The following is a 23,668-nucleotide window of genomic DNA, read 5'->3' on the forward strand; positions in this document are numbered from 1 at the left end:
GTAATTGAACCCTCTTGCCTCTAGGAGGATGTATATGGCCGATATGACCCATCATCCTACCAATATGATAGCACCACAGCCTATGGGGATCCCGGGAATTACCGCTACATGGAACCTGAGCGTCCCAGCTCTAGAGCAAGCCATACCTCTGACAGACCTCCATCAAGGTAGTTGTTTTTCAGATACTTCTTCTGGAAGCATTGTGTACTCCTTGTAAAAGGCATTTTTACAACCCCTCTGTGCCATCTGGCATTTTTTGAGGGACAAAGAACTCTGTCAAAAACTCATTGATCCCATCGCATTAGATTTTTGGCCTGATCTACTCTATATAAGTTCCTGGTTTGTTTGTCTTCCATACTGTTGGCTTCTGTTAGATGCTGCCTAAATGTTACCACTAACAGCCATGAGGTGTAGAAATGTTTTGCTTGTAGAAATGAAACTGGATGTCTCAGGCATTCAAATACCAATAGCAACAATGCTACATTACATGTAACATTTTTCTGGCTGGAGCAACCAAAAGATAAGTGACTCTAGCTTTAGAGAATGAGTAAGTGCTTTTTTGAAAGTCCCTAAACATTAAGAGGAAAACGTGGAACTAGAAATCAGCCATTTAAAACAATCAGTAAACAGCTTCGAGTAGTATGACATTGCTCTGTCCCCCTTCCCTATTTCTGCTGGTTTTATCTCTGTTTAAAATGAACCTCCTTTTCCAGGCAAGGCTATCCTGATGATTATTACAACACCAAAGGCGGATGGAGTGATTACTACGCAAATTATTATGGTTATGATTACAGAGGTATGGTCTATCCATCAGTCTTCTTTTCATTGCTAGCAAAACATATTTTTGCAGGAATTGATTAATCTAATAAATTAAAGTTGCCACAGTAAGTCTCCTTTACCCCTCTTCCCCATGCTACTAGCATTTGAATTAACTCTTGAGAGCCAGTGTAGTGTAGTGGTTTGAGCTTTGGATTATGACTCTGGAGAACAGGTTTCACATTCCTGCTGAGCCATGAAACCCATTGGGTGACTCTAGGCAGGTCACACATTCAGCCTCAGCGGATGGCAATGGCAAACTTTCTCTGAAGAAACTTGCCAAGTAAACCCTGTGATGGGTTCGCATTTGGGCCGCCATTAGTCAGAAATGACTTGGAAGGCACACAACAACAGCAACAAATTATAATATTTGTACACATAGAAGGTTTGAAGAAACAGTGTAGTTCCCAGACATAAGGTTTAGTTGGAGAAGGCCCTGGCAGATGCTGACTGGCATCCAGCTAGTGGCATAAGTCAGCCTTATGCCTACGCATATTTCTTTTTGGTGAAGGTGGGAGTTGGTACCCTCCACTCTTTGCATAGTCCTCCTGGACTAGCAGTGTGCTGCAATGCCACCACAGACTTTCTGTGTTTGGAGAGACTGGTAGGGAATTGGAGAAGCATCTAACTGTGTTCTTGTAGCCAGATGTAAAATGATTATAACATCTGCTGAGACTTTTGGAGCAGACCTCACTGGAGGATATAATAATTTCCCATCACACTACGGACACATAACCAGACAATTGATTTTCCACTGCTCTCACCATACACGGAATAGCTGAGAGGCAGGCAGTGGCTGAAGCAATGAGGGTAGGTCTGGTGGGCAGTGAATGGCCACCTGTAGCGTAGTTTTGCTTGCAGAACTGCTACACTATGCTATACAGTATTTTGGCCAGTGTCTGTTACCTCTAGTAACTCCATGCTGTCTTAAGTGGTGGTGTCAGCTAACTGTGTTTCTCTTTGGGATCTGCCATGCTTCATTGATTTAGAAAACGTTAAGATTTATGGCTGGAGTTCCGTTGGGGCACTAACTGTTTTGGAGTACTGTTGTACTTTCTCAGAGGCTTGCATTACTGTGGGCCCTAGAGCAGTGAATGCTTTAGTGCTCACGTAGCCCTCTCTCTCCCTTTTGACTTGGTGACTGGGGGAACTAAGAGACCGTTGAACCATGGGTAAGGTCAAGATCATTGTGTAATTGATTGTGCAACTGTGGGACCCAGTGTAACTATACTGGTAAACAGTGTGCTGAAAGTGTACAAGATCTTAGCTGGAAAATCTTAAATCAACAAATTTAGAGTGGCAATTGCCGATGCCTAGGGGAAACAATTAAGCCTTAGTATGGCGCATTATTTCCATAGATAAAAATAACAATTATATACGCATGGGAAGACAAATAGACAGGAGTGTTATAAAAATACAAGTGTTATCAGATGATAAAATACAAGATAACACATGCCTGTTTGTCTTGCTGAAATTGTTTTAATGTTATTGTGTGTTTTTTTTTTTTAAAAAAAGAAAGAAACCTTGAGCTGAAAGGTTGTCTTTGTTTTGAAATTCTTGGATTGCATTCTTAGGCACACTTAGGAGTAAACCTAGTTGGAGTTCTTCAGCACCTTGCTTGTCAGAATAAAAAGGTGGAGTGTGAATGTTCAAATTAAGTCTGTCGGACATAGTACCCAGTATCTATGCATAGGATATGTGTGTGGGGGATCTGTTTGAGAGACAGAGCTTTTCAGAGAGTGAGGATCATTTCTTGTATTGCAAAATCTATCCTGACCTCATTAGTTTTCAGAAGGGAGAATCTGATGCTACGTTTTAATTGCAGCCAAAATTATCTCAAGGTCATACAAATTGCACACAGTACAGTGGTAGGGATGGTGACATTCATATTACAGTGCATGAACAGAGAGTGGCTGGAATCTTTTGGGGAGATTACACTAGTATAAAACTAGTTACACAGGTCTCTGTCCTTTCACAGAGGTTGCGAAGTGGGTCTCTTGTGTGCCCAGTCATTTTACAAATGCATGTGCAGTCCGCATTCATTTTTCTTGGTGGGTAAGGGGCTAATGGACTGTTGTTCCATGGGTACAAGGTGAGGGCTGTTGAGTTGGTATGCCAAAACTTTGACTCCAGCTCCTCTGTGTTTCTACTGCCTAACTCCTTCATGAATGGTAAATGTATATTAATTAGTAGTAACAAATTTACTGTACTAAAATGATAGCACAAGGCATTTCATCACTACTACATGAATCATCAGCCTACTTAGACTAATAGAGCATAAAGTATTTTATTTGATTAAAATTTCCTGAACAAGAAAACTTTCCTGAATTCTTGTAAAGGTAAATAAGCAATCATTCAGTCATTTAAAGGGTTTTAACAGAAACTTGTACCCCAAAACTCAATAATATGTAATATTAAGACTAGCAGAACATAATATACAAGCTGTCCTTTACTTTCATGCTTTGTATAATCACCAAAACCTTCCTATAAATTTATACACTGCTCTGCTATGTGTGGTAAACCTAAGAGATTATATTTTTATTTTGAAGTTAAAGTCAGTATGTTTCTACTGACTCCACCCAAAGTTGCCTATGGGTCAGACTCAAACTTCACAGCCCTATCAAGACTGTGACATCTGTTAAACAATCATTTGTGAATCTGAGAATTCAAAACACAGCTATGCCAGAATATGTTTACATTAAAAATGTATAGGATTCTGTCCTGTGTGTGCTTGTGGGGAAGGTGTGGACTCTTGTTCCCGAAAAAGGCATTCAGAGCTGCTAAGGTGACTTCTTGTCTTGTCATCCTTTTAAGACCCTAGTCGCGGTGACCGCTATCCCTCAGCATATGATGCCCGGTATCGTGATGCTAGGGCCTACGACCAGCGGTATTGGTACGACACAGAACACAATCCCTACCAAAAGAGAGAGCCCTATCCATATGGAAACAGGTTTGTAAACAACTGGGCATTCATGGGATTAAAATTGTTTTTGCAAGGTTGGTTTTAGTAATTTCACTCATTTGAAAAGCAAATTCCTATGCAGGACGTAACACTGAGGGGGAGAATCCTTATTGGGTTTTTTTAATACAAATATAAAGTGGTAATATTTTAGTGTCTATGTGCTGAACAGCAGCTTAGCTAAACAGCTGGCTTAAGTGTAATATTTTGTATGTGCCAATCATACCCTTCCACGTGGTGGCTTAAGTTTCCAAGACTGAAAAAGGTCACATGTAATGCTAAACCGTAGTTTAGTGCTGTGTGCACAAACAGAAAGGGCGGTTGAAAGGGCTTTGACTGTGTCTTCCTGCATGGCATATTGAGCTTGGACTGGATGTCCCTTCAAGTCTCTTCCAACTCTAGGATTCTACATATGTATCACCCCATGGCAAATCCCATAGGGCTGGATGTGGCCTCAGGGAAGGCTTGAATCCCCCTGCCCTTTTTTGATTTAAAGTTATGTTTGAATGTGACATGGACCTGTTATCTGGGTGGCACACTGTGGTTGACCCATATCTTGTCAGGCTCTTTTATAAACAACTTGAGTTTTTGTGTACTGCCTAAAACTAAAGTATTTGCAAAACCTGCTTAATTCTTGTAGGATAAATGTGGAGTTTATGTTAATGGAAGGTAATACTGATGATGGTGATCCTACTTCTTGTGCCTTTTTTTAAAAAAAACATCTACCCTATAGTCATGACCGATATGAAGATCACTGGCGATATGACCCTCGCTTCGCTGGTAGCTTCGACGACGATCTGGAGCCTCGAGGAGATCCCTATGGAGATGACTTCGACAGGCGTAGCGTCCACAGTGAGCATTCTGGCCACAGTCTGCATAGTTCTCACAGCATCCACAGCCGCCACAGCAGTTTCAGCTCTCGGTCTCAGCAAGTAAGGATCTCCTTTCTTGCTCTTGAAGGTGGCCAGAAATCATGAGCCCCAATGCTGTGATGCCTATATCTGAACTGGGCCTAACTAGTGAGGCTGATATTTTTCTTCATTTAATGTAATCCACTCTAGAGCCAGCTTTATCGAAGTAATCATGACTTGACAGCCAACGCCTATGATGCACACCACCAGCCGGCCTCACTCCGTACCCAGTATTCTTGTGATGGATATCCTCAATATATGAACCCACCCACTTTGGCAGATTATAACCACTCAGCCCAGACTGCTTGGCCAACAGCAGAAGAACAAGGTATTGCCTCAAATACTAACAGTGGAGAGGCTAGCAATTGCTACCCAGGAGCTGTTGTTTCTGTTTCCTTGGAGATTTCTCAACCATATGGCTTTACAGGATCTGATTTTCTAGCTTTAATGGTAGAACCCTCATCCTGGCAATGTTTGTTTGTTTTTTAACTAGACCTCTCAAAATGTCTCTGAGAATTTGGGAGTATGGAGTTTTGTTGTTATTTAAAGTCACTTTTTCAAGCTCTGGCAAAGCCACTTCATGTACCTGCAGGTTATTTTGCAAGAGGAAATTTTCATGAAATCTGTGGGGAATTGCTCAGAAAATTTTTCATTTTTCAAGATGGCAAAACACATCAGAAAGCTTTGGGGAGCGCTAGAACTTGATTTATAAACAATTTCTTGAAGTGCAATGTAACTGTTTTGTGTTCAATTATTGGGGGGAAAAAGGGGGGGGACAAAAATGTAAAACATCCTGGAAGGCAGTTTGGAAATGTGGATGAAGGTCTAAGTCGAGTTCAGCAACTGCCTTTTGCATCTGGTGTTTGTAGGACCCAAAGCTAAGGGAGGCAGTCATAAGACAGTTACCTCTCAGTCTTTAATTTTCTGTCTGATTCTAGCCTGGTGCACTTTTTCTTTCCCCATTATAGTCCCTTCAAGGCCTCTGACACCTGAGAAGTTCTCAGTTCCTCATGTATGTGCACGATTTGGTCCTGGAGGCTACCTCATAAAGGCACTACCAAACCTGCCTTCGGAGGGACAACCTGCGTTGGTTGAGATTCACAGCATGGAGGTGAGTGAGAGAAACTAAGGACAATATCACACTACACTGTTAGAGTGTTGTGTTCCACTTTAACTACTATGGCTGCCTCCTGTGGAATTCTGGGGTTTGTAGTTTCCTATATGGCACTCGTTTGACCTGTTCTATGATTCTGTGAATCCTTTGGCTGATAATTCTAAATGCCAATGTAGTGTGAAATTATTCTAAGGCATTCAGCATCTTTCTCCTCCAGGCACAAAATGTGTGTCATACCATTGCAAGTCAAAGACATGGAAGTTAAGGCTAGTGTCCTTGCCATTTAAGCACAGAATTACTCAAAACATACCTGTAAGGCAGCGACTCTTAAGCACAGTAGTTGGGAAATAATAGCTTTTGCAGTTCAAGGTTGAAATTCTCCTCTTGTCTTCCCTCACAGATGATAATGCACTATTCCTCGGAGCAGGAGGAAATGAGAGTGTTTCCTGGCCCTCTCACCAAGTAGGTTTGCTGGATGGAACAACTCACATTTTATCACACTGGTGTCTCTTAATCTGTATCTACTATGCATTATCTTCTCCAAGCCAATGTAGGCATGGTAAATTGTCAGTGCTAAAGAAATTAAGAGCCTCATGGTGGGTATTACCACTATTACTGGTGAGTCAAATTGATTTTGTCCTTGATCATGGAGGACTATCATTTCTTGGTTTTATTGCTGTTTTCCACTGTCAGTCATATAAGTGCACTGTTGTGAATGACTGAGACATTAAGTAATAACAATAAAAGATTAAATCTGGAGGTGCAGAAGGGAGAGAAACAGTTTTCAAAGGATTCAAAGTGGTAACTGTGTTAATCTCCTTTAGTGTAAAAAGATATTTAAAAAATATAATGGGTACAATGGGCCCTTGGTATCGGCCGGGGTTTGGTTCCAGGACTCTCTGTGAATACCAAAACCCATGGATGCTCAAGTTCCATTAAATACAGTGGCATGGTAAAATGGTGTTTCTTATATAAAATGGCAAAATCAAGGTTTGCTTTTTGGAATTTATATATTTTTAAAATATTTTCAAGTGTATGCTTGAATCCCTGGATAAAGAATATGTGGAAACGGAGAACTGATTGCAATAGCTTTAATACTGACTGGGAAGAAGAGATTAATAGCTTAAGCATTTGTAGACCTGGTCTGCTTTATCAGAGGCATGGAGTGGAGCCTCTGTGGATAGTTCTCAGTAGCTTTAATCAGCATGGCCCATAGTTAAGGCTGAGTTAAAATCCAAACTGTTAGGACAACCAAAAGTTAAGACCCATTGCCTAAGCGGCAAACACTTATTTGGTTCTTAGTGTCTGTGCTTAGCTTGTTGCAACTAGACATGACCCCATCATCATTTTCCTGCTTGCATTTCTGATGCCAACAGTTGGGCAACAGCTCTCAGAGCCATTGAGAATCCATACTCCAGTTCTCCCCCTCAAGTACTTCTTTCTTTTCTTCTTCCAGAGACGATACTCACAAAGTGGATGTTATTAATTTTGCCCAGAACAAAGCCACTCGATGCTCTCAAGATGATGCTCTGCTTGACAAGGAGTCTGCCCGCCTGCTCTGGGACTTCGTTGTTCTCCTGTGCAGACAGAATGGGGTATGCATACTCAGTGTTCTCCTAAACCTTCTTCCCTTGTGAAATCCCTTCTAATATCCCACAGATTAATCCTCCTGCTCTCTGATATCAGCTTATCTAGGTCACATTGTATTCAAATACAGAAGCACAATGTTGGCAGAAAATGAGGTGCGGAGTGGCATAGATAGCGGATGAATTGAAAGTCTCAGTACCCTTGCAGGGTGAACAATTGCAAGGATCAGTACAATGAAATCCTGCATGGAGACCTGATGATTCGTGTGTGTGTGTGCGTGCGCGCGCACCTTCAAGTCACTTGTCAACTTATGGAGACCCCAAGAATTTCATAGAGTTTTCTTAAGCCAGGGGTACTCAAAAGATGGTTTTGCCAGTTCTTTCCTCTTAAATTTAGCCTCCAGCAACTGGTATTTGGTTGGTCTTTCATCCAAGTACTAACTACGGCAGGTCCTGCTTAGCTTCTAAGGTCATATGAGATTTGATGCCTTTAGGGTATTTAGGCCTACAGCTCCATAATTAAGATGCAAAGACCTTTGTGAATAAAAGGTTTAATGCCACACACTGGTTGTTTACTGTAGAGAAATTCCACCCTAGAAAAAGATCAGCAGATTTCCTGGACATGCTATCTGCTGTGGATGAGGGCAGTGTCACAAAAACAGCTCCCTCTGCTCTCAACCTCCAGCAGTGCCTCACTAGTAGCTGCTGGTCAGAGAGAATTCCTCTTTAAATTTCACCTCACCCCATTGACCAATTCTGAGGACAGTTTCTGACTGTGGAGGCACTCAGGCTGCTCCTGGTACATCAGAGGTCAGAAACAGATGCTGGATGTCCATCTCTCGGGAGTGCTTAGATTGTGTATTCCTGCATGGCAGAATGGGGTGGGACTGGATGGCCCTTAGGTCTCTTCCAACTCTGTGAATCTCTGTGGCTCTCTAGATGTTGTTGAATGGCACTTTCTTTTCTTACCATTGCCTAGGCTGGCTAAGGTTGCTGGGAATTGAAGAATTGTTAGCATTTTATCACCCCTATGATATATAGTTTTTCCCCTCCCCTGGTTCATGGGATACAATATTCTGGATCAAAACTCATAAAAAAGAAAGTCCCAATGTCCCTTTTGTTTGTAGACAGTGGTGGGCACCGATATTGCTGAGCTTCTTCTACGAGATCATAAAACAGTGTGGCTCCCCGGAAAGTCACCCAATGAAGCAAACCTGATTGACTTCACCAATGAGGCTGTGGAGCAGGTGGAGGAGTCCGGGGAAGCTCAGCTGTCCTTCCTCACAGACAGCCTCATCGCCACCATCGACAGCCTAGAGAAAGAGACAGAGCGATTCCGAGAGCTGCTGCTTTACGGCCGCAAGAAGGTGAAGATTTTTTGCTTTGTACATTTGGGTTACTTCAAAGAGGCCAAGAATATTTCCCCACCCATGGGCTACAGTGTTGCTCCCACTGTGACCAGGAGTGGTGATGGTGCTGACAATGATGATTTATATATTATTTATATAGTACCATAATTGTACATGGCACTTTACAAGTAAAAGAACAGCAAAAATACAGCCAACCTCACCAAAGGGATATAGTTTTTTTAAAAAAACATTCTTCCCTCTCTCTCCTCCCTAGGGGAAGAGAACAGTAATATACAAACATATAACCAGAGAGTATAATTGTAAAACAAATTAGCCAGATAGAAATACAAAAACAAACAAACATTCTTAGGCTGGCAAATTTTCTCCTCTTCCACTAGGATGCTCTGGAGTCTGCCATGAAACACGGTCTCTGGGGCCATGCCTTGTTACTTGCCAGTAAGATGGACAGCAGGACTCATGCCAGAGTGATGACAAGGTAATACTCCTTGATGCATCTTTCTGTAGTCAATCTCTTTAGTGCTGGTTCATCCAGCTCTTCAGCTGCCCTAAATTCCAATTCTGGGGAAAAAGGCAGGCTATATGTCAAATATTAGAGCAAGCTGCATATGGAAACAGCTACCTGTATTTATTCTTGCCGGTAGAGAGCCAATGTTCACTGAATCTGCTGGCCTTCAGGGGTGAGGTGGCTACAGAGGGTTCAAGGGGTAATTTTTCTGGACTGGTTCAGGTCTGGAAATGCACAAACATTACGAAAAAGTAACTTATGATTTAAAAAAACAACAACTTTAGTTTGCAGTGTGTGGAGCTGTGCCCTCTTCTGTCTCAAAACCATGACTCTTGAGGCCTCCAAAAATGAGGAGGGGGGAAATCCCCTCAAATTTTTTGGGATGTTAACTGCCATCAAGTCAACTTTGACTCATGACCACCCTATGAATTGGAGAGCTCCATGTCAACCTATTATCAACAGCCCTGCTCAGTTTTTGCAAAGTCAGGGCCATGGCTCTTTTGATTGAGTTTATCCACCTGTAATGTGGTCTTCTTTTTTTCTTACTGCCTTCTACCTTACCAAGCATTATTTTCTTTTTTGGTGAGTCATGTCTTCTCATGATATGTCCCAAAGTAAAGCAGTCTCACTTAAGGCATCTTGGCTTCTAGGGGAAGAGTTCAGGCTTGATTTGCTCTAGGACCCATTCCTTTGTCTTTTTTGTAGTCCATGGTATCCATAGAACTCTTTTCCACATTTCAAATGAATAGATTTTCTTCCAGTCAGTTTTCCTCACTCTCCAGCTTTCTTAGCCATACATAGAAATGGGAACCATGATGGCATGGACCATCCTAACTTTGGTATTCAAAGGCCCTATACAAACAGCCAAAATAAAGCTGCTTCGAGTCACATTGGAGGTATGGTGTTTCAATGAAGCATGAGTCCTAAGAGTCTGGAAGCTGCACCAAAGCTGCACGCCAGTCCTTAGGACTGGAGCATGGCTTTGGTGTGGCTTCTGGACTCTTAGGACGCATGTATCATTGAGACACCATACCTCCAATGTGACTCGAAGCAGCTTTATTTTGGCTGTCTGTATCAGGCCAAAGATATATTTACACTTCAGGGTTGTCAGGTTGTGGGGAGCTCAAATCTCACTCTGAAAAGACCTGACACAGGTTTCTCCTTGGAACTGGGAGCTGTTCTGTTTTATGTTGATGTTGTCTTCTTAGATTTTTGATGCTTGGTGTTGTCTCTTTAGATTTGCTAACAGCCTTCCGATAAATGATCCACTGCAGACTGTTTACCAGCTCATGTCTGGGAGGATGCCAGCAGCATCCACGGTGAGTTCCAAACCCCAGTTGCCAAGGAAGCTCCTTTGTGTGGTTGCTGGCTGAACCAGGTGCAGTTCCTCATGGGAGCTGGTGCTGTTTCTTCCATGCACATACCTCCAGAGGAAAATGCAAGAGCCTCTTCTGCAGTTTGTGAATTTCTTTCCATTTTATTCCTTGCCCTTTCCCAATGGTTCACCAATATCAGCCTCTTCCCATTTTCCTCTAGTGCTGTGGTGATGAGAAATGGGGGGACTGGAGACCCCATCTGGCAATGGTCCTGTCCAACCTGACTAATAACATGGACGTAGAGACGAGGACGATCATCACCATGGGCGACACACTTGGTAACCCATTGAGGCAATGTTGGAGAACATGGGATGGAGAGGGGGAGGATGAATAGACATGCTCTTGAACCCAGGTGGGCTTAACTGGGATTTTAGCTGGGTTTGTTAAAAATTTCCAGAAACCCATGCTAGATAACTGTAGGAATGTGGGCAAATTGTCTTTTTAATAATAGTTTGTAAGTTACTATACACAAAAAGAGGCAACCAGAGAAGGAGACAGTAGAATCACAGCCTACTTGTCTAAAAATGTTTGAGACACGAGAACTAGATAGCTATATGACAGGGTAGTTTGGCTGTAGTGCCATACTGAATGGAATTTCAGAGAGGCAGGCAACATATTCTTGGGTCTTTCACCATATTTTTCTTATCCTACCTACATGTATCAGATCTTCAGGAGTTGTCTTGGTATTCTGATTTCATTTGTAGACCTGTTCACCAAATGAACATTTCATTTGTCTAATGTTGTTGCTGTTAATACTGCATAGTTTCTTTCATTTACCTGGCAAAAGCTTGTGGGCATTTGAGATGGGCCAATTTGAACTATCCATAAATCAAAGGAAGAGGTTAAAAGGTATTTCTGCAAGTGCACACATCTTTCTCTCAGCTTCATTTTTCCTGGGCAGAAGACCACCAGGACAGTTCTTCAAAGAGAGAGTCAGCAATGCACGTGCCAATGGAATAATCGGTCACCAAAACAGAAAGCCAGTTACATTTAGTAGAAGCTGTAGATGCTGTGCCACCTCTTTAGATCTTGCAGATCCTAAGGGGCTGGGCCGTTGTAGTGTTCCTTGTCAGTTGTGATTTCTTAAGGTACACCCTTGTTTTATGTTCTCTTCAAGCCTCAAAAGGCCTTTTGGATGCTGCTCACTTTTGCTACCTGATGGCTCAGGTTGGATTTGGAGTTTACACAAAGAAGACGACCAAGTTGGTGCTGATTGGCTCAAATCACAGGTGAGTGGGGAGATGGGTCACTGACAAAACTACTTTCCTTGGACCGGATCTTTGCTTCAATCACCATCTATTACTCCCACAGACTTTTTGAGGTCTAATCTGCACTGCAGAAATAACACAGTTTGACACTGCTTTAACTGGTATGGCTCAGTGCTGTGGAATTCTGGGATTGGTAGTTTTGTGAGATATTCTCTGTCACAATGGTCTGAAGACATAACAAAATACAGATCCTAGAATGTCATAGGATGGAGGCAGCATCAAGGCAAAAGAAAACAGTGGCAATAAAATTAATGGTGGTGTACACCGAGGGGTGTACGATAGGTTTGTGTTCTGCCCTTTCTCTGCCACAGTGTCTCCTCCTCATCTAAATGATCCTTAAGCAATACACCAGGATGTAAATTATGTGGCCTTGGGGGCTTCCATGTGGTCCAAATGTGGACTGCCACAGTCCTCTCATCTACATTTATTTGTTTATTTTTTCCTGCCATAATATGGTAAGATGCATCCCTGGAAGCCTCCAAGGAGCATGCTTTTAGGGGTACTTTGTACTCCTGTTTGGCTCATAAATTGTCTTTTATTCTCCTCCCATTAAAAAATGCAATGTGATCTGACCACCCATGAAAAGAGTCCTGGTGGCACAGTGGTTAAATGTCGGTCCTGCAGCCACAAGGTTGTGAGTTCAATCTCAGGGCTCCAAGGTTGACTCAACCTTCCATCATTTTGTAGGCCGGTAAAATGAGTTTGTTGGGGGCAATTTACTTACAGATTTTAAACTGCCTAGAGAGTGATGAGTTCACTATTAATTGGTATCGAAATGAAAATGCTCTTGCTATTCATTATTCATGGTGGAAGATATTTGCTTCTCATTTGAAGAATATACCTTTTTCCATTTTTTTTTTTTGTTCCCTTAGCTTACCTTTTCAAAGGTTTGCCACCAATGAAGCTATCCAAAGGACAGAAGCTTATGAATACGCACAGTCACTAGGGACTCAGCCGTGCTGTTTGCCCAACTTTCAGGTTTGCCTTTCTCTCTTCCTGTTTAGTCAACATTGACTCAAGGTTTCTGGGTTTCAGAATTCTCAGCCATGAATCCTCTCAAACTTTGCAGGTTTTCAAGTTCATCTACGCTTGCCGACTGGCTGAGATGGGACTTGCCGCACAGGCGTTCCATTACTGTGAAGTGATTGCCAAAGCTGTCCTGAAAAACCCCAGCTATTATTCCCCTGTTTTGATCAGCCAGGTGATCCAGGTATGGTATGCTGTACAGTTGCAATTCAGCAGTGTTTCTTTCTTTGAGCAGCAAAAGTTGTTACCTTCCCCCTTGTGCTCTGTGTGACTGGGGGTGGGGTTTGGCAGGTACTGCTGAAAACAACACAGTTATGTTTCACTTTGTGAACACTAAGACTGCATTTACATTGTGTTATTATTGAAGCTGATACCACTTTCACTGCCATGGCTCCATCCTGTGGAATCTTGGGATTTGTAGTTTGGTGAGGTATTTGGAATTTCTTGCTCAGGAGCTCTACTCTATTCCTCTGATCAGTAGCACTAGAGCTCTTTAGGAGAGAATTCTAGGTTAATCACTGAGAATATCGAACTGCAGATCGAAGGATTCCATAGGATGAAGTCATAAGTAGAATCAAACTGTTTTAACAGCATAGCTCTGAGTCTTTACAGAGAGACAAGATAGAAAAAGAGTGGAAGAATTGCAGAAATGTTGATTTATTTATCTTTTCCCACTCTTTTCCCACTTTCATTTATTTGCTTCACAGATGTCCTCTCAGTTGCGGCTCTTTGACCCGCAGATCAAAGAGAAACCAGAGCAGGAATTCTTCACTGAGCCCAGTTGGTTAGTACAACTTCGGAACTTAGATGGACAAATTAAGGTGAGTGCATCATCCTTCTAACCCAGGAATGGGCAACTGTGAGAGGCTAAGGGGTTCTAGACCATAGCTGTGTGATCTCCTCCATCACATTTGTTCAGAAGTCAGTCCTTGTTTTTTCAGTGAGATTAATTTCCAAGTGAATAAATTCAAGATTGCAACCCAAGAGCCTTTCTTTAAAAAGCAACTGGGGGGAGGGCAAAACATACAACAGAAATAATCCAGTTTGAGACTGCTTTAACTACCTGTTTTATTGCTAGGGAATTCTGGGAACTGTAGTTTGTTGTGGCTCTACATCTCTCTGACAGAGAAGGCTAAATGTCTCACAAAACTACATGTCCCAGAATGTTGTAGCACTTAGCCAGGTTTCAGTCTCAGACTGGATAAATTCTGCAGTGTGTTTTTGCCTTTGGAAACATTTACAGTGAAGACTGTCTTCCTTGCCCACTTAACATATCTTGTGCAAAACTCACACACTGGGTTACTCCTTCCAAAAATAAGGTTGTATTCAGATTCCACCTGATGAAAACAGTAGCTGGCCATCTTCCCTGGTGACTTCAGTGGTTCCATCCAAAATCCTAGTCCATTCTTAAGGATAACCAGCCTTGTGATTCAGACACTTTCTTTCTGGGGGAGGATAGAGGAGGGAGTGGGTAACGCAAAGCCCTCCAAATGTTATCTCATTGCAACTTCCAGCATCGCTAGTGGCATGGAATTCTGGCAGTTTCAGTTTGTCAACATTTGAAGAGCCATGCGTTGCCCACTACTGGACTAGAAGGATCTCAGTCCTCTTATGCTCATTTCATACTTGTTGCAAGAGGATAAAATTAGAGCTAAAGAGGAGACATGTTTCTACAGCAGCAGAATATTAGGCAGAAGTTGAGCTGGACTGAGAGACCACACAACAGTAGGAAACTGCTTCTTACCAGACCAGATTACATGTCTGTCATTTTGTTCTGACTGGGTCAGAGTCTTGGGCAATTGAGAGATTTTCCCTATCAACTCCTCCGTGGTCGTCTTTAAACGGAGATATTGGAGATTGACCCTGGGACTGTGTGTCTGCAAAACGGGACTTCTACCACTAAATGATGTCCCCTCCCCATATTCTGGCCAGGGCTAATGGTGCCGGTGTTCCCCAGCTCCACACGTTAACATAGGTATTGATGGGCATATAAAGTGGTCAATGCATAAATAAGTCACTGAATAATCTACTATTTTTGTCCTCCCCACCTGATTCCAGGAAGGCTCTCTAGCTTACAGCGCAGGCAGATCCACACCCCAGCAGTATGCATGCAGTACGCCAAGCTCAGAACTGGACCGCATCAGTCAGAGTGAAGGAATAGGACCTGGCCAGGATATGAGTTCTGGCCCTGACAACCCACTCCTAGCCTCTTTGCTTCCTAATACGACACACCCCATACAGGGGGTCCAGCTGATGCCTTCAGGTGAGTATTCCGCATGAAAATCAGAACATCAGGACTCTGGGACCGACAGGGACACTTGCCCCAGGTGACAGAATGGGAACATGCAAAATCTCTGTTCTCAGGAAGTTTCCACACTAGTTTGATTTGGAAAGGTTTCTGTGCACTGTGTTTTGTTTAATAACAAAAACAGTTGTCTGAATGAAGAGCACAGGATGTAAGAAAGCTCCTCATTGCTCATTCCTGAAAAAGATGGTGGGCTTGACTCAATGACAAATTGCATTAGTAGTCTCTTTGGACCATTTTTCATCATACAGGCCAGACATACTTGGTGTGTCAACAAAGAGATAGTGGAAGGATGAAATTTCTTTGGTTATTCAAGGATCATCCTGGACCTAGGGTGGGGAAGGTCTTTTACCCTAAGGCCAGAATTCAATTTCAGACAAATTTTTAGAGGCCACAATCCAGTAGTGAGGAGGGTTGAAGTCAGAAGTAGTGAGGCCAAAAGCACCAGCTCAGTTTAGTTTTTATTTCTGGTAAGTGAACCTCAGGAATGTCTAAGAATTGAGAGGAAAGCCTGTACAAAAGATGGGAAACCTGCAGATAATGGTTTTATGGGGAAAGAGGGTGAGCCCAGCTTGGGAATGGAATTCTTCACTACGTTTCATCTCAGAGGAAGGAATGAGTAATTTTAACAATTTCCTTCCCACTGTGAGAAAGTCTTCAAAATGTTTGCTATTCAGGACATTCTTCACAGTATTTGGAGGTTTTGCACAGAAAACAGTATTTTCTGCATAGGAAATACACAGAAAGAAAATGTTGTTTTCTAGGCAGATCAACCATGTATGAATTTTGCACAGAATAAATGTTCAGTTACAGCGTTTTCTTTGCAGGAAATTATATTTCTGCATAGACATATTGTCCAGAATCCTCTCTAGTGAATCCCAGTCCAACCCCACATATCCCCACTTACCATTAAGCAGCTGCTGTGATTGACGGGGGTCTGCTCCTCTGTCTCAGGAAGCACTTAACTAACATTCTTATCCCTTCCACAAGCAATCTCCATTGTGACAGGCAGAAATAGGGTTCCTACCACAATTCCCTCTTGCAACAGAGATTGCTCACATAAATGGTCATAGCACCATCAGCTTCCTGATCGACGGAAACAGATCTCCTTTGCAGTGGCTGCTGACCAGTAAATGGGGATTGGGGGACTTTCATGGTCCCTATGTGTCCCCTAAACAAGGAGATGTGTAGGAATCATGAATATGAAACCATCACAAATGTATATCTCTCAGTTATCCATTCATAACTTCCCAGTAGGATTCTGGCCATTATTTTCTGGAAAGGATATGCTGTTTTCTGCACAAATACCCACATGCAAATTTTGTGCACAATAAGTTGCGAACTGCACAACTTCTTGCGAATCCAGGATTCCTTTCATCAGGGTTTCTCCACACTCCAGAAACATGTTTTTTAGTGTTTCTCAAATATTTTCAAATAGTCTTTCCATTGTTAAGAAATTTAGCCACAGGGCATAAGGCTCATCACCTCTAAGCTTCTTGTTATTGATTATAAACACCTTGAAAAGAGAGAGAGATTTATATTTATATATTTCCATCCTTTCTGGAGCTCCTCAAACCATTCTGGACAGCTCAACTGCCATGGCTCCATCTTCCCAACAAGAGACTTTCAACAATGTTCCGTTCTACTCCATGCCTCCTTCCGGTGCGGGGTCAGGACCTGGGCTGGGACCTGGCTTTTCAGGCTCCTTTGCTGCTGAACAGAGCCCAATGTACCCAGGAATGATGGTGCCCCCAGCAGGCTTACCACCTCAAGCCAGTGAGCTGCAGCTGCAGGAACAGGTCAACCAGGAAACAGGTATGTCTTTTGGCCCAGAAGATGGGTGACTGGGGAAGACAATGTGGCTTTGCTGCCTAAAAGCTAACCCCTGACAAAGAAACTTAGGGCCAGCTACATACCAACAGAACCTGTCCCCTGTATGTGTCGTGCATTCTCACACATGATTTGGAGAGAATGTTGCTTATGGTTTGTTACATTTGCACACACTATCACTTAAGATAGTATGCAGGAAAGTGTTCTTGGTGGTTAATCTTTTTTAGGAGTCTTTAGGAATCTCAGCAGTTTGAAAAAGCACTGAAAGACTTCATTGATGGTTTCGGCCCCTTCTGGCTGGGAAGTCATATTCTTGCTCTGAGTTTCAGGATTACATTGTAGCTTATTCTGGGTCTAAACAGCTGTAAAAAAATTTGGGAATATCCCCTCCCCCATTTTCCAGTACTGCCCCAAATCCTCATAGGATATAGCTCTCCATTTTTCTGAAGCAAAACATGACCAAATTATCACTTCTCTTTTTGAAATAAGGCTATTTCTGGCCAGACAAGCTGGGGGCTTCTGGGCAGGGGAACCGATTTCTCATTTTGGGGCATCTTGTTTTGTTTTGTTTTGTTGATGAGGAACGTTAAGGGCTGTACTGAAGGGATTGGTGGGCTGCAGGCAATCCACAAACTGCACAGTTAACACCCCTGCCATTGCTACATTGCCTTCCTTTAGCAGGAAAACACTCCTTGGGTCTCACTGAACATTTGTCCATCCAGCCCTTTTCTCGGGATAGCACCTTCAGGGCTATAGCAAAGAAAAATCTGGGACCTCCCAGCTTTGTGTTGTCCTCCCACTTCCATTGGGGAGCCATATTCCCTCTTGTCATTCTCCTATTTCTAGAATTTGCCCTGCTCTCCCTTCGGTCAGTTTCCAGGCTGAGCAGCAAAGCTGCCATGTTCCACTTCCTACATGCCCACCTGGCCATGCTGCCACTGATTCTGACTCTTTTGATTGTTTGCCTCCAGGATTCTCCGCAGCCCCCTTCCCTTCAACTCCAGTTTCTCCCTGCAGACAAAGTGAGAGTCACCTGTAGAGTGACAGCAGGCCTTGTTCTTGCTTCTGGGTTTATCCTGTAGAGCTTTCAGGTCTTTGACTCCCCAGACTGCAACTGGGATTGGACTGTTTCTTGAGCAGTCGAGCCAAGTAGCTCCATGCTGCTTTAGAATAATCATTCTGATCACCCTAGATCAGATGGGATGAATAGCTGCACATCTCACACTAAATTGAATGATTATTATTGTTTTGATCTGTTGTGTCAAGTGGGTGTTGAAATCAGACTTGTTAGAACTGTATACGAAAAGGCAATACAGATATGAAACAGTAAGGAAATTTTATGCATGAGGAGACTTGAGAACAAAACTGGAGGGTGTTTGGGAGAAGGAGGCTGAGATTAAGAAAATCTGGATAGGTGTGAAGAAACTGGAAGTAGTCACCTCTCTTCTAATCTATACCGGAACATTTCATTTGAACAAAAAACCTTACTTGCTTGTGCTTTTCATATATCTCAGCTATGCAGGCTGCCCCTCGGGAGTCTCCAGGTTGGAAGCCTGTACCAGGGCCCAGAGAAGATGACTTCTATGGCAAGATGGCAAGCATGGTATCAGCCTAATTCTTTCCACTTTCGTGGCCCTTATTTTGCCAACACCCCCATCCCATGTCTGTTTGGAAGCTTTCCTGTGGTGCCTTGCTTAGCAGCATCTTAGCACCTTGCCTATTGGCTCCGTTTTGGAATGTGCTGCAATCTCCATCCCACTGTATGTTGTGCACAGAGTAGTCTGAGAATATTGAATGAATCTGTACTGCAGGTTGAAACGCAACGCAGGAAGCAAGTATGTTGGGTGGGTAGGTCCCCTTCACTGGTCCATTGGAAGCAGAGGGTCATTCCTTGATCTTTTTTCCTCCATGGGGAAATTTGTGCAAGTCCTACTGATTTCTTTTTAAAAGACACTAACCAAATTAAATCTGCAGCTGAAAGTAGTTGTATAGGGCTTGTCTCAGTCTCCCCCCCCCCCCCCCCACACACACACATTTTTTAATAGTTGGCTTAGCTGCTTGTTTATGTACTTGGCTTTGTATTTATCCAGGGCCCGGGCCGACGATCCAGAACTACCTCTCAGTCTTCAGCCCATATGGTATGCCACAAAGTAGACTCACTCTCACTCAGTCTCTTCTTTTACATACCATCCTTTTTCTTCTTAATAACTTGCATCTTGATTCCCTTGTTTTCTTGCCCTGCCCTTTCTCTCCCTGCCTTGGGCATCAGTCAGAAATATCACTGCTTGGAGCCAAAAAAAGTAACCCCACTTTCTTGTACTGTGTCAGGGCTTTGGACAGCGGTCTCGGACCACCTCAGAATCCTCTGTGCATTCGGTGGGACGTGAGAGACGGAACTCGGCAGCAAAGCAGCCCTCTCCGCCCCCGCCATCAATCCCAGAAGGGAAAGAAACCAAAAAAGAAACCAAAAAGGAAACAGCGCCACGGAAGGTAGGTTAGAGGTGTCTGTAGAAATGTTTCCATGTAAACCCATGTCTCTAATTTGCACAGAAGTACAGAATATAACATTTATGTGCGGAAGAATATTATTTTCAGTGTAGAAAACCTGTTTGCTGTGCAGTAATTCTCTTTTCTGTGCAAAATCCCAGCACTTGAGAAACCTATTTTTGGGGCCATTTTTAAAACATTTCTAACTATTGTTTCCATTCTGAGTGTGCTCAGACCAGACGCTCCTGTAGTTCAACTTTCTGTTCATTACTGCATTCAATTGATTGCCTATGAGAAGCTTACAAGCAGGATATGAGCAAACTACTCCTTCCATCTTTCATTCCTTTAGCAATTGATATACAGAGGCATACTGTTTATGAAATAAGAAACCAACTGAGATAGAAATGACTTTTTGCTTTCCATCTGCACCAAGCAGAAGAGAGGGGGGATAAAACAAGGCTAGTGATGTCTTTGTTTTTAGAGCGGTGCGACGTGGTTTGGCTGGCTGATGGGCAAAAGCAAGAATGAAGCTCACCTCCCTGACGACAAGAACAAATCGGTAAGAACACTAATTCATGGCTCTTGGCTCATGTGCTAAATGCTTCACCTTAAGATGCTGAGATTCACACCCCTCTTTCAAGCACTGCTTGACTGTTAAGCTGTTTAACTGCTCGACGCATGAAACACTCTTTGTAACCTCACAATGTTTCATTTGTCTAGATTGTTTGGGATGAGAAGAAACAGCGGTGGGTCAATTTAGATGAACCAGAAGAAGAGGTAAGAGCCAAGTTCAGGTTTTATCTTGCACTGTTCAATCTGTTGAGCCATTCATTTTTTATTTATATCTGGAATGTGTAGCTGTGCACACATTCTTCTTTCCAGGATGCTTTTTAGAAAGTCCCATTCATCACCCATAACCATCTTCCACTTTCAGTTTTGTAGTTCCAGCCTATCCACTCTTACTGTTTCTCTTTCTGTGTCTCTCTTTTGTAATTTTATTTATTGTGAAGCAATATAAAACTTTATAAACATAACATTGTATAAGTGTTCTGCTTCATAACAGTAAAACCATAATGATCAGAACACAACAAAATATACAAATACATACTGAGATATTATTATATCCCTCTCAATAAAAGATTCAATTATATATAGCTGTGTGTTCTCTTTTCTAATAACTAAATTCTGTCACAGAAGAAATTGGGGTTAGCTCATTTCTTTTTCTGTTCTTCTCAGCTAGAAAGCAGATACTCAAAAGAACATTAAATGGGGAGGGATTTGTAAGATGATAAATCTTTGTTTGCAAACATGATAAACGACGATAAGGTTTTTAAACAGAGGCTGGATGGCTATTTGTCAGGAGTGCTTTGAGTGTGTCTTCTTGCGTGGCAGAATGGTGTTGGACTGGATGGCCTTGGGCTCTCTTCCAACTCTATGATTCTATGAAAATGTTATTACCTTTATTATCTTTGTTATTATTTTCGGATTGTACGTTTAGCATATAGAGCTATTTCTCACACTCTTTGTAGCAAACCTTGAAAGGATAGTTTCATTTAAGTGGAGCCAGTGCTGTGCAGTTTCCATCCTAGCAGCACTTAGGAGATGAGAAACAAGAGCTTTATTTGTGATGTTCTTTTTGCCATTATGAAAAGTAGCAATAAGTTCCCTTTAAAGCACACTTCTTGGTTTAGCAACCCTGACAAGTAATGCAAAATACTGTACCGCTCTCCCTCTGTCTCTACAGCACCAGTGCTCCCAAAATAATTTTGACTCAATATTTTATGATGACTTATGATCCATGAAGTCCAATTCAAACTGCAGTAAGAAAATTAAAAAACAAAACCCAAACCTGGTTCCTAAGGGAACCCTGATCCAAGGGCCCACTGTTCTTTTCTTCCAGAGCAAGCCACCACCTCCGCCTCCTACGGGGTTCCCACAAGTTCCTCAGGCAGCTCCCACTGGTCCAGGAGGTCCTCCCAATGCTTCAGTCAATATGTTCTCCAGGAGAGCAGGTACCTACACTATTTGGTGGGAGCCTATTGAAAACAGCTGTAACTGCCTTGTCATGAGTGGGTCATCTGTCCGTTCAGCCCAGCACTGTCCCTTTTGATAAGCAGTGGGTTGTTTTTTGTTTTGATTTTGGGTGATTTAAACCTATATGGAATGAACCTGAGAGCTTCTGACTATTAAGCATGTGCTTCACTGCAAATCTACTGTGCTTTCCTATGAAGGAGTCTTAGTTTGCTGTTGCCTGTCTTTCCCTCCACCGACCCAGGGATCTGTCTATTAAGCGAGCTTGAAAACCTTGGGGGAGGGGGAGTCTGGACATTGTAGTCATAAAGTAACTTTTTCAGGTTACAGTAGTATGCCCTCCATCTCATTGTGATTTCCCCCATCCTTTCCTGCTTGTGTCTTTTCAGCTGGAAGCAAAGCTCGCTACGTTGACATCCTGAACCCAAGCAGAGCGAAGTCTCCTGGGACTGCCCCTGCACCTTCTGAACTCTTTGCTCCGTTGGCCCCAATGCCCATTCCTGCAAACATGTTCGTACCAAACTCAGGTGAGTAAATGGGGCAAGGAGAGAGCAGGTAACAGGGAAAAGGCTGGCCTCCCAACAGCTTTCTTTTAGTGTTTTCTCTGTTTTCCTTTTGCTGCAGTTTTTGTTTTGTTTTGTTTTTTGGTAAGATGAAATTGGTGGGCAGGTTTCCAATATGTCATAAATGTTTGTTGTTCTGTTCAGATCACTTGTTTAAAGAAAACAGACCTGTAGGATTTCTTCATTGAACTGAAATTGTTGCTGTTGTTGTGTGTGCCTTCAAGTTGTTTTCAACTTATATACTTCATCTTTGTGAAGTACTGTGGCTGTAAGTGGGCAAAGCTTGTCTTGTCTGCTCATCTTGTGGTCTGCTCTTGCAGTTGCAGAAGATCAGCAGCCTCTGGAAGGTGGCGTGGCCGAAGAGCAGATGACCCCAGGAAATGAACGTAACCCTGAAATGGCTGCAGAGCATCCAGTAAGTTTTAATTGGCATGTTCTCGTGACCAAGAGAGGTGCAAAAGAGGAGACTCTCAAGTGTAGCCATTGTGTGAAATTTAGGAGAGAGGGTTACATGTGCTTTTTCTAAGCCTAGTTGCTAAGGCCAAGGGGAGCAAAGGAGGGAATAGCAGCTGAGAGAAAGCAAAAGAGGAAATGATGTCCCTTTGTGGTTAAGGGGAAGAGAAGGGGTCATGGATTTGGATATACAGTCAACCCTCCATATCCACAGATGCTTTATCTGTGGATTCAACCATCCACAGGTTGAAAATATTTCAAAAAGATATAAATTCCAAAAAGTAGACTTCATTTTACTATTTTATATGAAGGACACTGCTTGTACTGAATGCGACTGGAGCATTCACGGATTTTGATGTTCACGAGCGGGTCCTGGAACCAAACCACAGTGGATACCAAGGGCCCACTGTATGTCTGTGTATGATTGAATGAAAGAATGTGGTGGTATGGATTATAAGCAAATATTGTCTTTATGTGTGACAATTGAATGAATGAAACAATGGTGGTAACAGTCATGTTAGATTTCTTTATTTAATCCACGGGTGGATAAAGTGCCACACTCCAGTACAGGTTTTGCAGCCTTATCGCCTCTCAGCTATTTTTTTCCCCAAGCAAAAAGGGTGTGTTTCTTCTACTGGATGTTGCTGAGGTCTCTGGGTCTCAGTTATGACTTGAATTGAAGTACTCCCGCTGCAGCGTCTCTCTTTTTAAATGATAACTTGCATACTTCCACTTACATACAAAATTTAATTTTTAAAATCATCTCCTTAGCTCTTCCTTGAGTCCTTGGTCCTCTTGTCCTTTGATTTATTCTTCTGCCTAATTGCTGCTCTGTTTCTTTCCTTCAGTACTTAAATTCTGACACATTTCCACCTGGCTCTGAGCTCTCTCAGTCCAACCCAGAGGGCTCCCAGTCCGGTGAGGTACGTTTACCTGTCTGCGTCTGCGGGTGGAAATGGTTGGAGTTTGTGGTGGAATATTTGGTACATTTAGATCATAGCTACCTTTACATTTGAAATAGGAGGCAGTGGGTTCAAGCAGTGGGTAGCCACTGGAAAGGGGTCCACT

The 23,668-nt window shown here is 42.6% G+C and overlaps 1 protein-coding gene across 5 annotated transcripts in view; it reads left to right on the top strand.

Annotated features, from left to right (window-relative positions):
- Positions 1-23,668, top strand: part of SEC16A (SEC16 homolog A, endoplasmic reticulum export factor) — a 37,415-nt gene that overhangs the window by 8,517 nt on the left and 5,230 nt on the right. For 3 of the 5 annotated variants that reach the window (XM_089535117.1, XM_089535120.1, XM_089535118.1), the window contains exons 3-29: positions 25-167; positions 714-796; positions 3,631-3,766; positions 4,509-4,707; positions 4,837-5,014; positions 5,655-5,797; positions 6,201-6,262; positions 7,257-7,395; positions 8,514-8,753; positions 9,134-9,231; positions 10,499-10,580; positions 10,798-10,915; positions 11,755-11,866; positions 12,778-12,883; positions 12,975-13,115; positions 13,639-13,752; positions 14,990-15,194; positions 16,803-17,051; positions 18,581-18,669; positions 19,157-19,204; positions 19,395-19,556; positions 20,035-20,112; positions 20,274-20,330; positions 21,454-21,565; positions 21,974-22,111; positions 22,468-22,562; positions 23,449-23,523. In XM_089535117.1, coding sequence (XP_089391243.1) covers positions 25-167; positions 714-796; positions 3,631-3,766; positions 4,509-4,707; positions 4,837-5,014; positions 5,655-5,797; positions 6,201-6,262; positions 7,257-7,395; positions 8,514-8,753; positions 9,134-9,231; positions 10,499-10,580; positions 10,798-10,915; positions 11,755-11,866; positions 12,778-12,883; positions 12,975-13,115; positions 13,639-13,752; positions 14,990-15,194; positions 16,803-17,051; positions 18,581-18,669; positions 19,157-19,204; positions 19,395-19,556; positions 20,035-20,112; positions 20,274-20,330; positions 21,454-21,565; positions 21,974-22,111; positions 22,468-22,562; positions 23,449-23,523 — 3,402 coding nt within the window. The remainder of the gene's footprint in view (positions 1-24; positions 168-713; positions 797-3,630; positions 3,767-4,508; positions 4,708-4,836; positions 5,015-5,654; positions 5,798-6,200; positions 6,263-7,256; positions 7,396-8,513; positions 8,754-9,133; positions 9,232-10,498; positions 10,581-10,797; positions 10,916-11,754; positions 11,867-12,777; positions 12,884-12,974; positions 13,116-13,638; positions 13,753-14,989; positions 15,195-16,802; positions 17,052-18,580; positions 18,670-19,156; positions 19,205-19,394; positions 19,557-20,034; positions 20,113-20,273; positions 20,331-21,453; positions 21,566-21,973; positions 22,112-22,467; positions 22,563-23,448; positions 23,524-23,668) is intronic. The other 2 variants (XM_089535121.1, XM_089535119.1) reach the window with 2 other exon arrangements.

Source organism: Sceloporus occidentalis, unplaced genomic scaffold, assembly GCF_023333645.1.
Source record: "Sceloporus occidentalis isolate IW3139 unplaced genomic scaffold, rSceOcc1.0.p SCAF_8, whole genome shotgun sequence".
Lineage (NCBI taxonomy): Eukaryota > Metazoa > Chordata > Lepidosauria > Squamata > Phrynosomatidae > Sceloporus > Sceloporus occidentalis.